General features: G+C 32.7%; 1 protein-coding gene across 1 annotated transcript in view; it reads right to left on the minus strand.

The window, feature by feature from the left end:
- Positions 1–13,596: 13,596 nt before the first annotated feature.
- Positions 13,597–25,445, minus strand: part of LOC138705028 (acetylcholinesterase-like) — a 510,423-nt gene continuing 498,574 nt past the window's right edge. The window contains exons 5-6 of the mRNA XM_069833576.1: positions 22,403–22,560; positions 13,597–14,670 (exon numbers count right to left, since the gene is read on the minus strand). Of these exons, the coding sequence (XP_069689677.1) occupies positions 14,522–14,670; positions 22,403–22,560 (307 nt within the window). The 3' untranslated portion in view covers positions 13,597–14,521. The remainder of the gene's footprint in view (positions 14,671–22,402; positions 22,561–25,445) is intronic.

Below are 25,445 nucleotides of genomic sequence, written 5' to 3' on the forward strand. Positions count from 1 at the left end.
GTACTACAGTAGCTTAAAATTTATGAACCTAATATAAGTTATGTACACATGTTATTGTTTTCATTACTAAATTAGTATTCTAGACGAATAATTTCAAAATTAACTGAAAAAACTTTGGAATCATCTCAATACTGAAATTTTCGGTGTATTCGATAATCTGGCCAAATTTCACTATCCATACTCCAATCCTATGCAGAAAAAAATATTTAGTTTTAATATAATGTGTCCCTTTATTCTGATGATCTGTAAAGTTTCTTTCTCTAATGGACTTCTTAAGATAGTTTAGGAATTTTGCGCTCTTTCTAATGATAATCTTTTTTTTTTCTTACTCTATTTTTGAATGAAAAAAAAAAATAACCAGAATGCACTAAGAAACCCGAAATCATTCACAACATGATTTAGAACAGCAAGAAGCAACTCTTCAACATTCTTCCTTTTTACTATCTGTTCCTAACTATTGAAGATGAATGGATGGAGCTTTGTGATTTGTATAAAAATGATAAATGAGAAATCCTCTCCATTCTAGGTGTGGAATGCTAAATGGCTTAATGGTTTAATATATATACCAGTCAAATATAATTATGTAATTCATGTAATGGGAATATTATTGCTATTTTATTCATCATTATTACATCATAATTTCCAGATCTGTACTATTAATTAAATTTAATTTTTGTTTATCAATTGCTGAGAGGCAATGTGTGATGAGAATTTCAGATCTAGAGTTATCCTCCATTGAAACACAATATTACTCAGAACTGAATGCAAATTAGCAATTAATTCATTGCTGTAATTTTCTAAATGTGTTCATTTGCTACATTTAATATTCTAAATACTTAGTTGCTGATTTCATTTTTAAGAGAACGCAGGATTTCGCGCAAACAGAACTGAATTGTAGAATTTCTTGTTATTTTCTTGTTTTTATTTTACAAAGTTGAATGTGGCTTTTTCATCACGAACATTTCTAGAGGTGCAGGACGGATGACATAATTCCTATAGGATATCACTATGAATTAAAGAATTTGTTGTTTATTTCCTTAGTTTCGGACAATCCAAATTTAAATATGACTTTTTCATCATTAACATTTCCAGAGGTGCAGGACGGATGACATATTCTTATGGAATATTAATATGTCAGCGTATTTCTTTTTTTGTCAAGACTTGTTAAATCCTATAATGGTCTTAAAAGTTACGTTCGTGTTCATTTCATTACGTTATATTTTCTTGAGGATCGAACATTTATAACATGTTTACACTGCTTTAGATGAATCATTAATATATTAAAAAGAAAGAGAATGCCAAAGTGATATTAAATATTTTCTACTTCATCCCCAAAATGATACCATCCACATGCCTAAATAGATATTATTTCGAAAATTCTATGTGCTTGTATGTTTTGTGCTTTGAGCAGATTTCATTGGCTGTGTTGCTAAACCAACATATATTTAGAAGGAGCATCGTGTAGGCCTAGGTATAAACATTACATGAGTTTGTGCTTGCAGACTGCATTTGTTGATAAAAGAGTTCCAGGCACTATAATCTACCTATAATTAGTAAGAAATGTACTGCACTGCGTGTACCTAAGTAGAAAACATGTGAAATATGCACCTTCTGATATGTGTGTTATCAGTATTAAAAAGAGCATACATGGAGCTTAATAAAAACGGACCTCATATTGAAAATATCTCTTCTAATGTACAATAACTCCTCAACTTACGACATTATTTGGTTCTCTTACATCGATACTCCCTTAAAACGGGTAATGGAAGCTCAAAATGTGTGATTTATAGAGAGAAGCAATATATACTATTTATGACATTTAAACTAAAATTTACTTAAAGAATGGAAAACGTTTTTCCAACCAGCCGAGACCTCGATGTTTACGCAATAAGTAATAAGTGTTCAATTTCTCTTCTGTTGGCAAGAAGGCAGATAAGACCGGAACCAAGCGTGTAATATCAAGTTCGAAACGTCGTAAATGGAGGCGTCACTGTACTGTTATCGGATTTCATTCGTTCTCTTTTTTTTTTTTTTTTACTTTTTCCTCGATATCAATGATCTCATAAAATAAAAAAATTCTATCAATACAGCGAGAACGTACATATACCTATATTTAAGTCCTTCAGATAAAATAATGGATATGTATACTGACACTTTTGTTGATAATTTCATACTTCCATAAAAATTCTTTTGTCGAGGAAAGTCGTTTGACATTGAAGAAATGTTTGATATGTCTATGGAATGTAGAGCTGCAATATGAACCACGTCATAATAAGTTACTTTTCATATAGACATATTTAAATTGACATAGACACGGTAGACGTGAAACAGATGTCATTTCTCAGTGTCCTCGTCATAGTTATTTTATACCGATAATTAAAGCGTATAATTTATAAAATATTGATGGTAGTTCATTATGTTAAAAATTGTGACGTTGTTGTCCCATATCTACATATTTTTATGTACTGTACTTCACTTCCCAGCCCGTGATTGTTCCCTCGATAAATGTTTTATGTTTTAAAGTAATGTGGTATATTTTCATTTTGCGACACGTATCGAATAAGTGTAACCCTATGTTCTCCATTCAGTCGGAAGTAGGCTATCTACAAATACTGTGGTAAGCTGCACTGTTGTCCCTACTTCATTCGTGGTGTGCTGTGGCAGAAACACAGATACTGTGGTGTGGTTATTAAAAGTGCTTTTTAATTTTTACTGCAGCGTTTATAATGGGGATATTATGTTTCGTCTTTCGTATAGTGTGTTTATAGTGTGTACTGTATCAATCATGATTCTTTTGCGTACTGAATTTCCGTTTTCTCACGGTATTCATACTTATCTATTAACACTAATTGCACGTAGGACCAATAACAATCACACTAATACATTGCTCACATAAATTTGTGTTTATCAACATGTTTTATTTAAGACCTTGTAAACATACAAGTGTGAAGCTACACAAAATGTTTACCATTTACTGCTGATACAAATGAACGCAGTCGGATGAATTTAATGGGGTTGATGAAGAATTATATAGGAAAGGGGTTCTTCTGATGAAACAGAAATGTCTGCGATGTCAGCCTATCACGCAGGCGGTCCAGTTTCGAGTCTCGGTCATTGACAAATTCATAGTGACACTTGTGGCAGACAAGGTCGCATTTGGGGCTATCCTTCGGGATTTTCCCGTATCCAAATGCTAGTCATTTTGTTTGGCCCATCTTCATTCCATTCTGATAGTCATAGCACATTATCCAATCACGGCTTAGGGATGATCTCTAGGAACGTGTGGGATGTCTGCAGGGAACCTTAGCACAGTGGGGTGAGAATGCACCTAATCGGGAGCTAGCGTAATAGCTCTAATATGATGGACATAACGCTAGGAAGACACCCTTCCCTTTAAGGATAATAATCATCACCATTATCTTTGTGAAACAGAGACCAGTACTAGAGAGCTTAAAAGAACGTTAATATTTTGGACGCTTCCCGAACGTATTGTCCCAGGAAGGAAAGACTTCCTGTGATCGTTTGTAATGTTCCTTAGTCTGCAAATAACCTTAAACATTATTACAAATTTCTTTTGCTCATAGAATTCTGATAACCGTATAGGCTTCACTGCTTAAACAGTGAAATATCTCCACTTACTCTAAACATTACAACGCATTGTTACTAAGATCGTGATTAGACTGTGAATTTAACATTATTTACCAAAGTATGCTTGCCAGTATTTTAAATTTTAGACTGTATTCAGGTAAGCAATACTTACTAAAAATGGCTAACTCTCCTTATGCCCGTTGAAATTGTTACGGGGGAGGATTAGTAATGACCAAGGCAAATGTTACTAATGTTAAACATTAACAGTGATTTGCATAGTCATTTTCCATTTTCATACCACCTAGTCTGGAAAGAAGACATTAGTTGAAGGAAAAATTTAAAGAAGAAAATGTAACAAGTTGAGATATGAATATTGTTATCTAGTACCGCATATGCACAGCATCAAGAGAAGTGTAACATAATTGTTAAGGAAATCTGGATGGAGAAATTAATAAATTACGTGTGATGTGTCCTGAAACTAGATGTAGCTCCATTTTCAATATAGCCTACCTGTGAAATGAAGGGTGGTGAAAGAATTAGCAAGGGTTAACTGGGCGGAACCTCGACTATCCAGGCCCTTTGTTCCATCACTCCTGGTGATTGTGCTTTTTTTCGATATAAGTGACTTCCTACAGCTGCCTCCACAGTTTCTATTCAACCATCTTGAAACCAAAGAAAATGTGCTCTTAATTATTAAATCACTCTGAAATTACTTCCGATACGATTTGTCACATATTCCTTGTTTATCACCTCATCCTCAAATAAGAATATACCTATTTCAGATAATATAAATTACTGGAATTTATGTGCCTGTTATCAACAATTTTATTGTGTATTTTCCTCCAACTGGTTTTCAAAGGAACAATTCATGTCCTGACGAAAGAAATAGAATTAATTATAACAGTCTTAGATTTTCATGGAATTGAAGCATGCATTTGCATTCAATTGCACGGAATAACAAGATTTTAAACCAATTTGTCATATTGTCGCCTAAATTTTTGTAGTCATCTCTAGATGTGATGATAACATTTAAAAAATTAGCAGAAATAATTGCGTTTGATTGAAATAAGACTATTTGTAATGGAGAATTAACCACAAACATAAGCATGAAAATCGTCATGCTAGATGAAACTATTCACAGTCCCTCGATGTAAAACATATATAAGTAAAGTAAAGAGTTTGCACACTTTAAGCTTTGTAGATTAATGTCATACGAAGTACATTTATTGTGAATATCTCAAAAGAGAGAGGAACAAAAACAAAAGGGCGTAAAGAACAAGAGGCCACGGATAAGGAAAAGCTTGCATTTGTTCCTTAGCGCCCTTTAGTCACGGATATACATTAACATTTTCCATTATTAAAAAGCCTAATTAAATCTCTAATTGTTTTTTCTTTTACGTGTATGCCTAAGCTCTAATATTTGAAGTTGACAGATTATAAGTACACGTTCTATAGATAAATCTGATGTAACATCCAGACCAGACCACCAGAACACAGACTAGCAATATGCGCACACTCAGAATAGATAGGACACCATACACTTTGTTAACCTAAAATGGTCTGTATTACATTTTTATTTCAGTTATTTAACTGTATTGTTTACTTTAAGTCACATTTTTACACTATTATTTATTAGTTTACGTATTAACTTAACTTATTTTAATGGTCACTGTTAATTTCCGTTAGAGTCCGCACAGATAATCCTGAAAGTAGGCATACGGCAGAAATATTTGTGATAATTTCCATATGGCGAATGCATTGCATACATTGCGAATTTTAGTTTGAACAGTTCTTGAAATTAAATTTTGAACACAATTCGTTGATTCTTTTTCTTCTTCTGCTTCTTCTGTGCTGCGTATTAGATTAAAACCTTGTGAAATCTCCAGTATTTGATATGTAGAACAATTTGTCGTTTGTCGAATTTTCCTCTGAGAATAGATAGCTTCTTACTGTTATAATAAAAATAACTTGGAAATGTTCCTCGTCTTTCATTTCACTCTTCAATGATCTTCGATACAAAAGGTCTACAGTGAATTAGCTCATTATACACTATTCAAATGTGAATACATAAAAGTGTTAATTGGTAATTAACAACACTGACTTCTTTATTAAATTTAATAACCGCGTGGTTATTACCGACACAAAAGAGACAGAGTTCTCTTGCTTAACTTGAAATTGAGACTGAAAATAGTTTAGAATAATTTTTATTCGCCTTTTTTCTTGTGAACTGTCTGCGAGAAAAAAAGTTGCTGTGACTAGATCTCTATTATATAATAATATATAGCAAAACGTATTGTGCGTGAGTGAGTTGAGAGAAATGCTTTTTTTAATGCTGTTTTCTCAACTTTAAAATTTGAAGCAGTTTATTGAATAAAAAAGAGCTTCTTCCACAACAGTTATTGTCAGACTGGTGTGAAACTTCACAAAGAGGTCAATTAAATGTTGATAATAAAATTTAATTAAAATTAGTTTGAAATATTAATATTAAGTTTGTTCGGGGCATATTCATATTGCACTTACATTAAAATATGCTGTAATTTAAATTCATGAAATTGGAAAAAAAAAAAAATATATATATATATATATTGTGACTTTCTATTTAGACTGAACTCAAAGAGCTAATTAATTGTTATTCCCATGACTATTTTCAAGCTTTTGGAAACATTTTCAAATCTTTGACGCAGGAGCGTTTTTAGTGACGTCAATATAAAATACATTTTAAAATCTAATTTCACAACTATTAGCCCTAAGGGCATCACATTTTGTACAGATGCTGTTGTTGATTAGACAACTGTCCTAAGACAGGTTTGAACCTCATAAGTAACACCAATAAGACATCACTCATGAGGCAACTAAGCCAGGAGATAATGGGATATGGTGGCCCTTTTCTTTTCATCCTCCAATGCGTACATCGTCGATTAGCTACACATTATACTAATCAGACTTCAGATGCATACAAACAATTCTGTGGTGTTCAGGTAAAGGGGTATAAGTCATTTTTTTTTGTCCAGGTGGAAATTTGTCCCCCAGATGAACACACAAGTTAAATTATACAAGTGGGTGTGCAAAAATCAAAGAATACTAACAGTTGATGTGTTTTATTTGTGTAGAAAATTATTTGTAATAAGGGTTCCAAGTTTAATTTTAATTTATCTCCGAACTCATTTTCATGACTTATCTCCCTTTACTCAAACACCTCCTCTGACACATATCGTCAAGTGATAACAGATGTATATATCAGCCAGAACCTCAATCAGAGGTATTGTACAGATGATAGTACTGTATTATAGGGCTGATTTTGTGGTTTGAATTTCACAAATTTTGGATAAAAATTGTGGAAGTTTTAAAAATCATATGTGTCCCCTTAAAAGCACCGAAACATGCTCATACATCCTCCTCTTCACGGGAATGGTGTATTAAGTCGGTAAAAAGGAGGAAGTAAAATTAGATAATTTTTTATTTTATTGGGTTATTTTACGACGCTGTATCAACATCTAGGTTATTTAGCGTCTGAATGATATGAAGGTGATAATGCCGGTGAAATGAGTCCGGGGTTCAGCACCGAAAGTTACCCAGCATTTGCTCATATTGGGTTGAGGGAAAACCCTAAAATTAGATAAAGGGATAAAGAAAGATCATGCTGTTACATTTCATGGAGTGTGATGTTAACGAAGAAAAAAATTCCTAGCATAGTTAAATCTTTGCTGACTACACACTGAACGAATGTAGTAAGTGAGAGGAAATATTCCTAATTCAAATAGTCAGGTTATTAGCATGCTGGTTTCGAGATCTGGAGGTCCCGGGTTCGACTCTCGAGGAATTTTCTTTGAAGAAGAAAAATTTCCTGGGTGTCTGAATCCGGAAATTTGAATGATTGGGAGTGTGTCATGTTATTGATTAACCAATCTTAAAAATATGAAATACAATATATCAGGATTGTCGCTGGACAGAAACCTGAACACAAGTTTCAATGTCACATTTTTGACATGTAACGTTATCAGTGTTTAAAGTGAATTAGAAAAGGAATGACTAGAACAGTACATTTCACCCCACTCTTTTCACGGACATTCTTTGTCTGGACTGTTTTACAGAACACAAACTTGCACAAGTTCTCCGTAAACATCACTTCAGTGCATTAAAATTTGGTAGTCTTTATTAAGTTCCAATAAATAGCTAAAATAATATATTCAACTCCAGCTAGTTTTTCCTAAAATATTGACAACCACTGTAGGGTAAACTACGGTCGGGCATGTTGGACACTCTGTACTTTAACGTGTTACCTCGCCACTTGTGGGCACCACATTCAGCTAGAAGTCAATGACGGAAGTAGGCACGAGTGGGGCTACTTCCGTCATTGACTTCTAGCAGAATGTGGTGGCCCACAAGTGGCGTGGTAACACGTTAAAGTACGGAGTGTCCAACATTCCCGACTGTCTAACAGACCCTAGTTTACCCTATCTCTTATGCCATTCTTATGATATTCGTCGTCATCATCGTCACCATTATCATCATCCTCAATAAATATTACACAGAAAATGAAAGCATATAAGAAGAATTGAAAAAAAAAAAGACTATTAGAAAACATAATAGATTATAGAGATAAATGGCTCGACCAAGAAGAATCATGGACAGAGTGCTACACGACATAATGAAAGGACGAAGAAACAGAGAACTCTGAAGGAATTTCTTGCAAAATCAGGATACCGTAAGCCCTAACTATTTCAGTTCAATACAATTATTTTAAAATTCATGTTCATAAAATTATTCATACCCATTTTAGAATTTAAAAAGTTCAAATTTCTAACTCACATGAATTTTCCGTTCATTACTAGTTTATCTCCTTTTTTCTGGCATATTTCTATAAAAACCGAGAAATAATTAATATTTTTAGACCAGTGCAACTCAAATTAATCACTTCACAAAATAACCGTGATGTCATCACTATTTTGGAATGCTATGTGATATGCGAATCACGGTTTGGGAATTTCAAAAGCGCACAAATTAAAAATAAATACGCAGGAAAAGATCTCGGTTTATTTCAAGCCCTGCAATTTTTAAATACACTAATTGGTCGCCTTCCGCCAACTAAAGAAAAACGCGAAGATTTATATGCTGATGATTTTTGTAGCTACGTAACAATACAGCTCACTGCATGTGACCTTTGGCTTATGAGGTTCAACGGATAAGCAAAATTAAATGAAACAAGAGCTGTAGTAATTGCTGAGTTATAAATACACACATACCATAAACAACTATGCAGAGACTCGCTCAATAAAAAAAAATAATCATGTAGCCTACAGGGTTTCCCCGGAGGAACGGACGATACTAAGAAACGTATATTTCTCATAGCATAGTCGAACGGGAATAAACTGCACACACATTCTGTTACAAATACAGTGCCATTTAATCATCATGGAGATGTGAAGCTATGCACAACAAAGAGAAAACAAAATATGGAAATGTTTATAAATTTAAATATAAAGTAGAATAAACGCCTAAAAAAATAATAATAATGGTAACAATATAAAATGGGGAAAAGAATAAGGAAGAGTAACCGTTTTAGAATTATGAAATACATTAACAATTAAATAACACAAATGAAAAAAATGAATAATTAATTTCATGATAGTCAATAGATTCTATGTAACAACCCGTTATACCCCTTTTCATGCGGCCTAGTTTATAGAGGTCGCGGTTTTTTAGCCGCCCAGAACAATACGAGTCAATTGTTCTTACGTACCGTTGCCAAGTTGTGTTGTTAAGACTCAGTCGCTGTTAGCGGTAGTAATTCAAATATTATTTGCGCCCAGACAACATATTGGAGGCGCGAAAAAATGGGAAGTTTGAAGTAAGTAGGGTGAAAAGCGTTATAGTGTTCATGAGTCAGTCAATATCACCGCTTATATAACTTGCAACAAAGAAGAAACCGGCTGTAAATATTTGTGTGCACATCCAAATCATTGCAACTCTTCGTTTGACGGATCACGAATTCAGGACACAAATCTCTTTCAAGAGGAATTTAAGTAAAATTTCTCATGTTTAAAATAGCCTATGTAATACCTGTTCCAGTAACTTGTACGAAGTAATATAAATATTTATGATTTTTTTCGTGATACTCTTCCTCCTGTCTATTATCTCAGAGATTTACGTGTTGAATTGGTATTACATTACTGTACAATATTTTTATTAACGTAAAACCCAAAATGTAAGACAATTTATATTTAGATTTATCGACTTCAGGATCCGCCTGCAAAAAATGTCTCTTCGGAAACAAAATACTTCACAATAAATAAATGATGCACATTTCGAAGGTATCGAGTTCTAGCTCACAATACTAAGATATTTTGAAAGTTATTAAACACTGTAGTGGTTATTTTATGAAAGCAAAATAAATTATCATTGCGTATTCGCCTGCAGCGTAGCTCAGGTAGTAGCTCGTTTGCCTGTTGATCTGGAGATGCGTACGGACGTGGATTAGATTCCCACTAGGGTTATTTATCTACAGGGACATCATTTTATTTTTACTTGCATTTTTATTGTACCTGCATTTCTGAATGTACTTCACTCCCACCCCTTCACTAATGTCCTTGCTCCCGTCAGACACACAAACTTATGGCCGCTGTTGCATTCGAAGTCTTCAAGCAGTGAAGTAAACTCTGCAGTGTATAGTGTGTTTCATAAATATGGTTGCGTTTTCTATAGAAGAAAGAACCTATATTAATAATATCGTACTAAAAAATTATATTCAAGAAACGATAAATTCAATTTCAGAGAATATGCGTCAAAATGTTTTTAATAATATGCGTAAAGAATTGAAGCCTGCATTGTAATGAACGGCAACCACTTTCAGCAACTTGTTTAAAAATTCAGATTAGCTTATTTTGAATTGAGGTGGCTAGAAGCAAAGGAATGCTAGTGACATTTGTAATAACATGAGTTAAGTGCATCCAGTGTAAGCAAAAGTATCTAAAATTTTAGTGGCAAAGGAATATTTTAATCTCATCACACATTAAAATTTAAATAAAAATTTCACCGATTTTACGAAAGCTTAAATATTTAAACCCCATTTTCTCACAAGTGACTTAAGTGCACTTACAGCCCTTTACTTATGAGCCCCTCAATTTAAATGCACTCTCTATATTGTATGTTAACAACAATAAATAATATGCTAAATAAAGTAGACATTACATAACGAACATAGCCGCCTGAAAAGTTGAGTTTTTGAAAAAAAAAAAAAAAAAAGCTACTACTCTACTGTATTTTGATAAATTCCGTAAAAGTGATCATCAAACTGAAAATCGTAATATCGTATTTCCCTACAACATAAATGGATACACTACTTTTCTCTCCTCCTATACCTAGTAAAATGATTTGTTTACATATTGCACTAGTAACATCAAACTCCTGTAATGGAAGGGGGCAACAGTGTTTCCGAGTATAGCCAGGTTAATGTTAAAAATGTTGGTAAAAATAAAGTGATGTCCCTGTAGTTGGATTTATTTCCAAGGTTTTTCCAACTGTAAAGCAAATGTCAGGTTACCACATGACGAATCTTCGGTTTCATCTTGCGAAATAACAATTCGCTAAATCACGCAGTAGTTGATATAGCCTTGTTAAACAACCAACTAAAAGTACCTATTCAATTAATAGAAAGATTTCTATTTTACTTTTCCTGCACTACACATGCAGAAAAAATTACATTTAGAAAAATTATACTTCCTCCAAATATGTGACAATGATGGAAATCAAGGAATGTTAAATATTAATCAAGATTAATCATGCTCACTCACAAACTACCAATATTAGTTGGAGCAAATACAAATATTTTTCTTTCTAAAATAAGAGCTCGATCGGCGGAAAGAGCAACTGGGTAAAGAGCTTTCTAAATGTGTCTATTCGCAGCTGTGAAGCAACGGCTGAGAAAAAAAAAAGAAGAAGAAAATCAATGCCTACTGGATAATCAAAGGCTTAGAGAAGCTGGATAACAAAACAAATTTGTCTCTAGACACCGCGTTATCAGTGTGTTCGTATTGTAATTAAAATAAAACCGTTCTCCTACTTCGCATAGCAGAATACGTAGCAGACAGTGTCACGTATTTTCTCAACTGACCTATTCCCTCGCTTTCCTTTAGATGCATCCTTGTTCTTTGCCAACCCTTACATTTTACTTTATTTTATTTATATACAGATTTCTAATATTTACACATCGTTCTGTGCCTAAAGTCTTAAAGTCTTATTCTTGTTCTCCACTCTTCTCTGTCCACCCAATCCATGTCGTTCAGTCTCCCTGTTTTGATCTCTTGTAACCATGAATTTCGAGGTCTCCCTTTCCTTCTTCTCGCAGGTGGACACCATTCCAGCACCATTTGAGGCAACCTTCCTTCTGGCATTCTTCTCACATGCCATTACCAAATCAACTGCTTATATCTCACATAATCCAAAACAGAATGTTGAATGTTCATTTCATCTCGTATAACTGTATTTTTAACTTTTTCTAATTTCGAATGTCCCGCTGATCTTCTTAAAAAGTCAATTTCCTTTATCATGAGTTTTGATGCTAAATTTTTATTACATTTCCATGTTTCAGCAGCATATGTAACAGTACTTTTGACTATTTTTTCATAATAAATGTAATTCTGTTGTTATACGTAAACAGTTTTATGTAATATGGAAAGAATTAATGTACTTATTTCACTTTTACTTTAAAATATTAGATTTTGTATTTATGAAATTCTGATTTAATATTTAATAGGAAATGAAAACAGTGCTTCAAATAGGTTGTATGAAATCAAAATTTGAAGATAGTGAGGCTAGTTTTCTTATTGAGTATAGGCCTTTTATTCGAGACATTTTCAATTTTTTTTCCATGGTAGATATTGTGTAAATTTCTACTAAATAATCGGAACATAATGCGACATCCGGCGACAACATTTTTGTATCTTCTGACGTTATCTGACTTTTGTATCTTCATACCTGGAAATGGTTACAAGTATCAGAGACGTGCATGTTATGTACAAAGTTGTAATCTTAAGCTCTCGTATTATGTTTTGTGGTTGGTTGCTTCATTAAACTTGCCATAAAATTACCGTCAAAGCTGGTCGTTCGGAACTTCTTAATTTTATATGTCATTTGGGTTTACGCACAGGAATTGTGAATAGTTACATTTATAGCATAGCCTCTAAAGTTGTGTTTGTGGTTAGTTTGAAATATGAATGGAACATTAATATTAAATTTCTATGCTGGAAGACCTGCTTTCATTAGCAGGTGCTGTGATGAGATTAGCATCAGGATTGGTGTGTCCGAGTCTACTCAAAACGTCACATTCAAGCATAAATAAAAACTTACTGTTATAGAAATGTTTACAAAACATTTTTACGCCTTTGTGAAACCAAAATGCCGTTGTGAATAGTTTGTATACGAATATTAAGCTTGCTTCATACTCATAAAAACAAAAGCCATTCTCTATATACGCAATAAATAAATTCACTTGTTTGACCTACGGCCTGTTTACGTTTATGGCCTAATTGAAAGGCAATTACCTACATTTTCTAATTCTTTGTGATTTGCAATTCACTCCAGAATCGTGCTTACCCCATATCATGAGTGTCTCACCATATACGTTCATTTAACAATATCTCGAAGAATCTATAAGAAACTGGCAAAAGAACTCTGACAAGGATATGAGGATCCCGTGATACATACATAAACATGCAATAGCTATAGTATGAATACTCTTCCAGAAATTAATTATGAATATGAATTAAATATACTTCTTACTTTTCTCAATACCATAACTTCCAGAGCTTTTTAGTTATCGCATTAAAATTATTATATTACAGAATTTGTTTATAAAAGTATTTTAGACACCTTATGGTTATACTATTATTATTATTATTATTATTATTCAAAATATTTCTAAGTCTATGTTGATACATTTTAAAAGCATTTGATGATGATGATGATGATAATAATAATAATAATAATAATAATAATAATAATAATAAATAAGCTGTTACAGCATAATACCTCTACTTCTTAATTAAGGTTTAGACATTTTATTGATATAATATAACAGGGCTGCATCATTTTTGGTTTCTCCATTTGTTACAAGACTGAATCTTGAATGGAAGTTCTTTCCTTTATATTTTTTGAAACCTCTTCGAAATAACCCGTATAGCAGGGATTACTAATGGGACTACAATAATTCACTATTTAACACTTATTAATTTTGTTTCAAATGTAAGTATTACTGCATTTTTATAGTACCGCAACCGGTCATATTCCTTACTAGACACTTTCAAACTGCAATTATCTCTATTTTTTAAACGTACGTCGATTGTCGGAGATATGAAGGATGTGAAAATATACATAAAATTAAAATATGAGATAAAAAGACGAGTAGGCTATGGTGAGGTCTCAACATTGGATGAATGCATGAATGAATGAATACTGAATGAATGCATGAAAAAGATAACGAGAGAGTTAAATTATGAAAACACGATACATGAACGAATTATAAATTATCGGACGAAGGGAAAGAATACATGAATAAAATGACTGGATGTGACATTGATGAAAACGAGAAATAATGAATGAGTAATAAAATCAGTGATCGAAGAAGAAGTGAGAAAAGAAATAACATAGACTAAATAAATAAGAACGAATTTATATACCATAAGAATAGAGAAACTTAATTAACTGATTGATTAATTTTGGTACTCATTTTATTGACGTCATTCTGGAAGTTTTGGCAAAGAAAATATCTTGACTTCATCCTGAATCGAACTAATCTTTGTCAGTCGCCCTGGAAAACAAGATAGATTGCACACGAGAGAGGTATACAAAATCAGGTATCCTCAGTTGCCACGGTAGCTGTGAGCTTATATTAGTGGATGATTGGTCCACTCATTCACGCATTACTAAATGTAAATGTCTAGAGGAATGCAGCCAACAAACTCGACACAATCATCAAAGAAAATAACAAGAGACTTGGTCCCAGCACGAGGCAGGCGCTGTCAGCCAGGGTGTTCACGCCCAATGTGTTGCTCTCTATCATCTCCACTGGACATGCATATTTGGGATCTGAAACAGTATTGTACACATTATTGAGAGTTATGGGGTAGATATTTGACAACTCATGTACAGCTTATTCTGAGATGAAGGAACAGTTTTACGAAATGCTATATAGACTACAGCAAGCAATAGACAGTGAAATTGACCTCACTTATGTAAATCTTCTATCTATATTGGTATTAAGGGGACGCAGACATGATTTTCCTGTGTTTAAACATAATTACTTCTTATTTTTTCTCTAGAAACATCTCATGAAATGTTTAATGTAAATTTACCACATTGAGTGCATAGATATCGAAAAGTACATTGAAATTGGTTAAATAGTTTGATCACAATATAAATCTTGAAATTATTCCGGACAAACATTAAACAAAGACAAGTGTTGCTTTAAAGTAACAATATCTCTGATATATTAATTACACGGAAAAATTTCTCATTTCCTTGTGTCAAGAATGCAGAGGAAAATATTATTATACTAAGTTACTACTATTGTGATCATTTTATACAGAAAATTAATTTAAAATAATAATGATAAATTAATCAATTTAATCAATAAAAATATTTCTGGGGTGTAAGCTTTTGCACCTACATTACATGCAACAGTAAAGAAATGAAGATGTCATTCTCGAATGTCATGCAAAATTTTATAGCCATAGTTATATGGGTTTGTGAGACATTGGTGCTTTAATGTAACGTTGCTTAAATTTTTATCTAGAACTAAGATCTTTATTGTGCTCTATTTAACCAATTTCGATGCTCTTTTCAATATTTATTCACTCTCCTATGGTAAACTTCATGCAGATATCTTTGTCATTTCCAGAGAAAAATATAAAGAATGTATATGTTTAAAATATTGACTACTAATGTCTGGGTCCCTATAAGTATTTATCAAAAATACTCTAAAACTGATGTTCGTATTGGATATCTAGTCCTTTGATTCACTTTTTAAACGACTTACACACATGTGTAATATTTCGAAATAAATTTAAAAAAAATGTTATCCCAAATATAAATCTTACTTTCCTACTTAATTATTTAGGTCTATATATATATATATATATATATATATATATATATATATATATATATATATATATATTGCAAATTATAGTTGTCACCTGTTTATTTTCTGTAAGCATCTGTGGTGTAATGACGTAGGCTAGGCACATTTCCTCCAATTGTTTCTCATGGAAATAAACTTTTGTTTATTAGATACAACAATTGTCCCTTAATGGAAACAAATTCTGTAGACTCTGATATGACTGTCGGCAAGATATTAATAACTTTTTTTTTGTTCTGTGGGTTGTGTCAGGGTATCCAAATGATGCAGTTCTCTTCGATTTTCGTGTATTGGTTACTTTTCAATTGCAACATGTAATTAAGCAATAATCTTGAATATAATTCTAGTACACAGATATACTTTCACATTGATGAAAGCTATGTATGTTCTTACTTAATGGCAATACTACCAGATTTTATTATTCTCCAAATGAATATATACGACGTGTACCGTACCTATATTTAATTTAGCAATTTAACCATTTACTTATCACTATTGATCCAGTGGTCCTGTTTCCTAATAATAATGTGTCTAATTATATAAAGGACATTAACCAGGGCCTCACACTTCTTATTTATTGTACCATAAGGTATTTTATATTGTCGCGATGCTGCCTTGATAGAGAATGTGCCGTCTGCTACCTTCTCAGTGTCTTCATTCAGTTGATGATCGGTATAATTTTTGTATGATTTACCTTCAACTTTACTGATGTACCATCTGATATAAATAAATTATTGAAATAAAATAATTATTTTGGTGATCAATCTGACCCCACGACATAGCTACTTCAAATTATTCTGACTAAACTGACATTCTACAAATTTAATCTCTTTGCCAAAAACTGAAGAAAATATGACATTTCATCTACTCTAAAAGATTATGTAATTTATTTAGTACATACATTTAGGCATTCAAAGTTTTCAGCAATTAATTTTCATCCACAAAACCAGCATGAATTTCAGACCAGAATTTATTAATGAATAAACGCTTCAAGTAGCCATAGCAACTCATTGTTGTTTGAATACAACGTTCATGTAACCATTGTCGCGAATAGATCAGATCCGTTTTCACTGGCTTCTGCTTACATTGATTATTACAGTAGGCCTAAGTTTTGGCGCGAAGAACAGGGTATCAATCAATTTCGCTCCACTTTGCTATACTAATATTAATTAATGTATCTTAGTTGGGTGACCGCTCTGCTTGTGAAAATCTCACCTGAGTTTACACAACTCATTCACTAACATAATTTTATACAAAAAAAAAAAAAAAAAGGAAACTGTGTGTGGTATTTGATTACAACTTTGTAATTTAAGAGAAATGGTCACTGAAAGAAATACCTTTCCCATGTACAAGTAGCTATTCTTATATTACTTGAACTGATTTGACTCGTCACGTGATCAAATTTTGATTTCTCATATCAGTGACGAAATTAAATAAATTATGATAGGAAGGAAAATAGGAACTGGAATAATCTCGCAGTTCGAGGAAAGAGAAATTGGATTTTGGACGCTGCTGGGAAACCGTCAGCTGTGACCCTGACACTGAGTTTGATTCTTATGTAGAGCATTTCTCTTCTTTAAAAAAAATAATATTAATTGCCTTACAGGATCCAAACATCCGGCCTCAAAATATTATGAGGCTCGAAAAAAATCTATTATCAAACCAACATAGGAATCATAAAAACAGTGGCAATCCAACTACTGTAGAGTTAACCAGCGAGATCGAGAAATAAGGAAAAATAGATACAATTACGAGCTCACTCATTTTTATTTTATAATGAGAGGCGAAAAGCAGTACGCAGAGTTCATAAACGAAAACCGAAACATACAAAATAGGAAATAAATACATGATCCCTTTACAGAAAACTTCTCTTCCCCTAATGCAGTCAAAAGAAATTAGTATCCCTCTAAAATCACTCAAGTTGACCAAGCTGTATTCAACGACACCTTTGATTCTAAAATTTCTGAAGAAATAATTCGCGCTACCTGCTGAATAGCTGTTGACACAGCTCCCGACCTTGACAGGGTTCTAGTTAGAGCTATTAAAGATGATGAAGTCAGTGATATAATATCTAAAATCTCCACACGAATGTTGCAGATACAGTTCATCAATGTTTCACGAAGGATAGAACAGTGTTATTATATATTATGAAGATGGAGATACTAAAAACGTATCAAATTGGCGCCCTATAACTAGGTCTATATGTTTGGTCATCAGACGAGTAATAGAACGTTTACTGAATTCCCGTCTTCGTATGTATGTGGAATTTAACGAACATCAAAGAGGCTTCACTAATACACCAGGAGCATTGATAAATACATCAATCCTTGGATCCATTCCAAAATCTACAAAAGACAACAAAGAAGATATCACTGTGATTTTCCTAGATATCAGGAAGGCTTTTGATAATATAGGTCAAGATCATTTGTATAAAGCTCTTAGATCTGAAGGAATTTCTACGAAGTTGTGTCATATAATTATCAACTTGGATTCAGGGAATTGAACGCAAATAGAAACGCCCCAGGATAAAACTAAAACGGTCATGATTCTTAGAGGTTTACTACAAGGGTCTCCTGTCTCCCCCTCCATCTACAATCTAGCGACCAATCGTAATATAATGGATGATCTTACTGAAGAAAGTATTTGTACACATTATGGTAAGACTCTTCATGCTGATTTACCTCCTATTACTGTGCTGGGATTTGCCGATAACACTGCCATCATAGGTAAAGATAAAGATGCGGCTCTCGTACAACTATCTGCGCTTTAAAGAAATAGGCTTGGAAGTCAATCCGCAAAAATGCATGGGAATTTATATCAAAGGTGGCAAACTCAGAGAGGAAATCTTGATAGTAGAAGAAGGATGTATTATCAGAGCGCTCAAAGGAAGAGATTCAAGTAAGTATCTTGGTGTCTCCTTTAAAGACACATTAAATTCTGATGTAGAGGATACAATTCAGAACCTACGTAAAACGTTGGACTTACTGACCTCTTCCTCTCTACTTAAACCAGAACGAAAATTCCTAGTTCTGAATACATCTATGTACATCACTGATCTACCCATTTTGAACCGCTGAACTATCTAAAATCTCCAAAAGATTTCTATCAGATAGTGATAAAATAATTAAAAGTGTCTTGAAGGAAATTTTAGAGATACCAATCGACACTCCAGATGGCATGTTATAAGCTGACATGAAATATAAGGGACTTGGATGTTTCAGGGCCGCTGGGAAAGTTTATTTAAAATATATTAACACCTACAATACTCTTTGTCAATCTTCCAATATGCATGCCTTATACTCTTAGGATCTACGATCAGAAAGAGTCGAATGCATGAGAACACTACAACTGACTGATAACATAAGTGCTAAACACAAGATGATTATAAATTATACTGTATTGCCAAACCTCTAAATGGCAAATTCCCAAATAAATTTAAAAATGCTAATGTGAAATCTACTTTCAAAACACGAGACAAAAAGTATGAACAATTATAGACCAATATTATTACTTTAATGTATTTCAGAATTATTATAAAAATGTATTAAAGTTCGAGTAATGAATTATCTCGGTAAACATAGTATTTATCAGTTTGGTTTTCCAAAATTTTCAATATAATATATTGAAAATTTTGGAAAACCAAACTGATATAATGCAATATATCAAGTTACTAAAATAATTGTTAGAGAATTTAATCAAGGTAACAAATGTATTGGTATCTTCCTGGATATAGGAAAAGCATTTGATACAGTGAAACATGATATCTTAATTAAGAAATTAAACTTATTAGGAATCAAAGGTAATGCTTTAAACTTAATAAAATCGTATATGAACGACAGAATTCAAATAACGAAAATTAACAATTATTCAAGTGAACCTTCAGTTATTAACGTAGGTGTTGCCGAAGGCACAGTTCTAGGTCCTATTTTATTTTTAATATGTATTAATGACTTATTAAAAATTGACTTAAAACGATAAAATTATGTTCATTATTCTTAAGCATATGACACAGTTTTACTTTTTTGTGCAGAAACCTGGTATGATACATATAATAACTCAAATAATGAACTTATATTAATAAACAAATGGTTTGAAATAATTATCTTTCTATGAACGAAAATAAACCATAATTATTCCATTCTCATTATTTGAAAAATATAACAAATCTCCTACATCTATATTAAGTATTAAATTACATAACTCTCATTGTTGCCTTATACAATATAAATGTCCGATTATTAAGGAGGTCTCTGAAGTTAAATATTTAGACATAATTTTCGACAATAATTTAAAATGGAACCAACACATTAATTACCTATGCAAAAAATTACGTAAAATAATATGTTATTTTGTTTCATTGAGTAATTACTTGCCAGTAAGTTTATTACGCACAATATACTTAACTTTATTTCAATCAATAATTATGTATGGAATTATAGGATGGGATAGCTTATTTAAAACCAATTTTAATCCACTTCATTTATTACAGAAGAAAATAATTATAATATATCTTCATAAACCTATTGATTTTTCATCTCAAAAATTGTTTTTAGACTCTTGTATTGTTAAAATGAGACAAATTTATTATATTAATAAAATTCCTACATAAAAATCTAAATAATTTTGAATAGTATTCTCATAGTTACGAAACAAAAGGTATGAATTCTTTAAGATTGTTTGAACCAAAATGCAACACTGCTTCAGTATTAAATTATAGTAGTAATTTAGGACCAAGAATATATAACAAATTTATATTTAAATATTCTAATCTTGTCAATTCTAATATTCTAGTATTAAATTAAAAAAAGTTACGTATGGATTTTATAAATAATGAAAAATTGTAAATTTAAATTTATATATTCTTATTGTGTACTAGACATAAGACAAATTGTATTATATTACATATTACTTCTTAATTTAAAATCAGGAATCCGCCCCTGAGCACGAGTTCTACTCTCTCAGGGTGAGCTAAAGTTTCATCTGTTTATATTACATTTTATGTTACAATTATTAGCAAAATGAATACATAAATAATTAATTAAAATTGAGGAAATCAAGGATCCTCGGACTGAATTCTATAACGCTAGACGTATGAGGAAAAGATTGTGAAAGATAGAAGTGTATGCTTGGGCTAAGCTCCCGCAGAAAGGGCTCTGTGTCGATTTTTACCTCAAATATACTCCGGCAAATTCGTGGATTCTGCATCGTGAAGCCCTGACTTCAAGTGAATGGCGAGAAGCTATTAAGATGACAGGTCACGTATTTGCTGTATGATCTCTACCAGGTAGAACCCAGGACAACAGGCTCTGTTGGCGATGCTACAGAGAGAAAGAAACTCTTGCACATGTCCTGAGTTCCTGTCCTTTCGAAGACGTACTACGTAACTCATCATCACAGGCTCCGCTCGATGATCGCAAACGAACATCGGTCAAACGATTTCGAGGTCTTCGAGGAAGTTCATTGTTTGGCAACAAACGGTAACGCTCGAAGAATTGATATGATTGCCATCCCGACAAATACCTATGTGGGCTATTTAATCGATCCTACTGTCCAGTTCGAAAATTATGCTGGCCAAGCAGAGGAAGTACGTAAAGAGAAGAAGGACATATTATACATACATACGAACAATACCATACTTTCAAGATAAATACTATTTATAACACACAGAAGTCATCAGATTAATGGTGGGGGTTCGCGGTACAATTTCGCTCCATTTCTACAATACTTGGAAAAGGTTTGGTTTGAACAAGATCAAAATCAAAGATGTCGTTATCTCTGCTCTGCATGTCATTAAGCTTGCTCCATCATCACCTTTATTGTCAACATCAATAAGGAAGATATACTATCCCTTAGTATTCACCTACAGCGTATTTCTTATTAATTTGTCATATATTTGTTTATAAATGTATTACAAATTATATTATTAATAAGTTAAAATATCTAATAGCTCTATTGTTACCTGTGCTCTGTCTGTAGTAGCAGCCTGTTTCTTGTAAATTTTTCATATTTATTTGTTTGTAAAATTGTATTGTTAATAGTTAAATCAAACAATTTTTGCTATGCTCTGTCTGATAGTGGCAGCCCGTAAATTCGGGGGTCAATTGTTGTTCAACAATTAATTTATATAATGTTGCATCGGAACTGAAATAAACCAATTTGATGCTCACAGTTTTAAGAATATAGAAATAAAATAAAATATTATATTATGTTAACTATATTACATACGTTACAATGCGAAAGAATTTTTAATTAATACGTCAAATTGCAGGACATGGAGAAAATAATTTATTTACCCAATTCTCAAGTGGATGTCTCAGTATTTGAAGGCAGCTTTCAGCGTATCAAACCACGAATTACCTGTCCTTTGTTTTAACCTAAGACGAGTTTTTGCTGTTTTCGACAATTTTATGGCGTTCCTTGTTAAGTGAACCAATCTTAAACCAAGACGGTATTTGATCAGAAACTGTAAAATCTTATGTTGTGAGAAACAAAATTACCATACGAAGATCTGTCCCAAAAGCAGACTCTGTCCATCAAGAAGTTCGTTTAAACTTGAGTTTTAAACTCGGATTTCCTACCTGGAAAACTCATGTCTCAGTTGTTCAACTCTCACGGTCTGTTAATATACAGCCATTCTACTACGGCGAACCAGGGAAATTAGCGGGGAATGAGGAGACTAACCTGGCTGACTCTTGAGTCGCGGGAGGAAGTCGTTCCAGAATGCGCAAGCCGTTGTCCGCGGGCCCTTGCCGGTGCCGTACTTGTCCCCATTCAGTATGTAGTATTTCGGGTGCTCCTTTGTGTATGTGGGCCAGTCGGAGTCATTCGGGACGGGCTTGCTGCGGAAAACAATATGTTCTTCATTGTCAACTCCATGACATAACACAAATAAAGGCTTGTGAAGTACATATGTAATACCTATATATAAATAATAAATAGAAAGTAAGCATGCAAATAAACAGATAAGTAAATAAATAGACTACGTAATAAAGGAACCAAAAGTAACAAAATGATTCAGCAAAACTAAAAACACAGATAGTAAATAAATAATACAAGTCAGATGAGTAATCAAACTTTAAAGAAGGAAACGAGTGAAATTTCTGCAATTTCTGGTCAAAAATAACTTTTCCGTTTTACAAAAAAAATCTATGCGTCACTAAAGTTTCAGGACCTAACTGCATTTTGAAATGTCAATAATGATGTCATATTTAAATGCCTGCGATCTTTATATGCTTCATTGTAAATATTTTTGGAAGTGATTTCTAAACACTTCCGCTTTTAGTACTCTTCTACATATTCAAAATATAAATTTTCCGTCATTTTAAAGCTATGAAGCTGAATTTTTATCTGCATGTTCTATTAATTATAGTTAATTAAATGCAGTTCATCGTTGTTTAATAAACTGTCCTAAGACATGTTTGGACATCACAAGTAACATCAATAAGGCATTATTTATGAGGCAACTAAATCAGGAGATAATGGGGTAGGGTGGTCGGTTCCTTTCTCCCTCCATTGCATACATCGCTGACAAGTGTAATAGGTCTCTATTACACTAATAAGACTTCAGATGTACATAAACAATAAATTGTCCTTTCTCTGACACATCGATGGCTCAGAACCAGACTGTTCCAAGTCCAATTTTATTATTATTTTTTAAGAAGAGCTATTTTAAGCTCCTGACATTCAAAGCTTCATGAAACAATTTGGAATAGCTTCATATAGAGAAGGATATTTACAATTTTGTTCGATTCGTATTTATAGACAAGAACTGGAGCACAATGAAACACAGATTTCTTTCTTATAAAAAGTTCTCAACCATCGACATATCGTCGAGTGATATGTAGGCCTACTGCCTGAAAATAGATGTACGTATCAGCCAGAATCTCAATTAGAGGTAAAGTACAGTGTATGAGATTTTTTATACTTTAGTAACTTTTTGAAATAAGAAATAATATCTATACACTAAGTAATAAAACCGGAAAATTATGTTTTGTACTAGTAAATATTTTCTTTATTTTTCCTGCCAACATATATCAACTTCAGTGGAAGGGTCATCTCGAACGAATGAATCGATGCAGATTTCCAAAAGCACTGTTTCATTACCATCCATATGGCAAAAGATCTCTAGGCCGTCCAAAGAAGAGATGGACTGAAAATTCTAGTTTGAGACCGTAACAGGCCACTTGGCCTAATACTTGTTAGGAAGATGATAATGATGATGATGATGATGATGAACATATTTTAAAACTATAAATGCTCAGTATTTTCCAAATATGTAATCATGTGTATATCATATGCTTAAATTATGTTGGAGGAGACAGAATTTGAATATATGCCACATTTTCCAAAAATATCGCATAACTCAAAAATTATTTAAGTAACATGAATGACATTTTACAGCATGTATACATATTACAAGTATGTCTGCAGAAAACATACTCTCTCGTTAAAAACTTTGAAGAGATTAAATTTTAAGCCGTTTCCTCTCTTAAATTAAATTGAAAATACAGTATGTTCAATGAAATGGCACATACTTGCACATTATATATTTTGTGCAGAAATGTTAAAATAACAATATATATATATATATATATATATATATATATATATATATATATATATATATTAGGGGAGAGTCGGGTAGTATCGGACATCGGGTAATATCGGACAGTCAGTTTCTTTCATCTACCACACGATGATAGTACCTGATTGACATGGTTACGTTTCTGTGATGTCGTATAGAGAAACGTAACCATGTCATTCAGGTACTACCATATGGTGGTAGATGAAAGAAACGCACTGTCCGATACTACCCGATGTCCGATACTACCCGACTCTCCCCTATATTATGAAGTGTAGGTATCCACAATTACAACCTTACAGGTTCATTAATTTCTTAAAGTCCTAATATCTCGACTTCCAATATATATAACATATATCAACTGATTTAAACTATACTGAGAAACCGCCAGGAAACAAGTTTCGCTTAAGTAAATTCCGTCGCCCTTTCGCTCGTATAGATCGAACGCTACTGCAGAGAAAATAATGTTTGTATTTCCCTTGGATCGAGCGTTGAAAAGTTTTGTTTTCCGTAGTATGGACATATAATACAGTCTGAAGGGACGTCAGGATTAGAACTTTAATTAATATATTTAATAGTTATTAAATGTATTTATTGAAATATTAAAGATTCACTATATTTCTAATTTATTCATTTCTTAAATTTCGTCATATCGTTTCATTCAATGTGTCTTGTACTTATCACCGCTCTAATTGTAACGCGTGTACGCCTGGAAACAGGTTTTTCTTACTACGGCGTCTGTCGTAAAGTGATAAGCGCAAGTAACAGCCCGTTAAGAGGTGATTCAGCGCATCTGCTTTCGACATTCAAATCTGCCGGAACTGTCGACTGCTAGAACTATATCACAACACTTTTAATACGATTTCTTCGTAATATAAGTGAGTAAATAAATAATTGCTGTTATAATATGTGCTGCACTGCGACGAACTAAGTTGAACTCCACTGAATATTAGTCAGTTATATGTTAAGAAATAAGGAAATAAGTTAATGTGATGAAAACATTATGTATACAAATATAGAAATAATGACTGTAAAGAATGTAAATATTCAGTTGGACAAGACTCCGACAAAATATAAATAAGTGAGTGTGACGGACAAATAAGATTTCATTTCACGTTTTGCAAAAATCATATAAGATGCATA

This window comes from Periplaneta americana, chromosome 8 (genome assembly GCF_040183065.1).
Source record: "Periplaneta americana isolate PAMFEO1 chromosome 8, P.americana_PAMFEO1_priV1, whole genome shotgun sequence".
NCBI lineage: Eukaryota > Metazoa > Arthropoda > Insecta > Blattodea > Blattidae > Periplaneta > Periplaneta americana.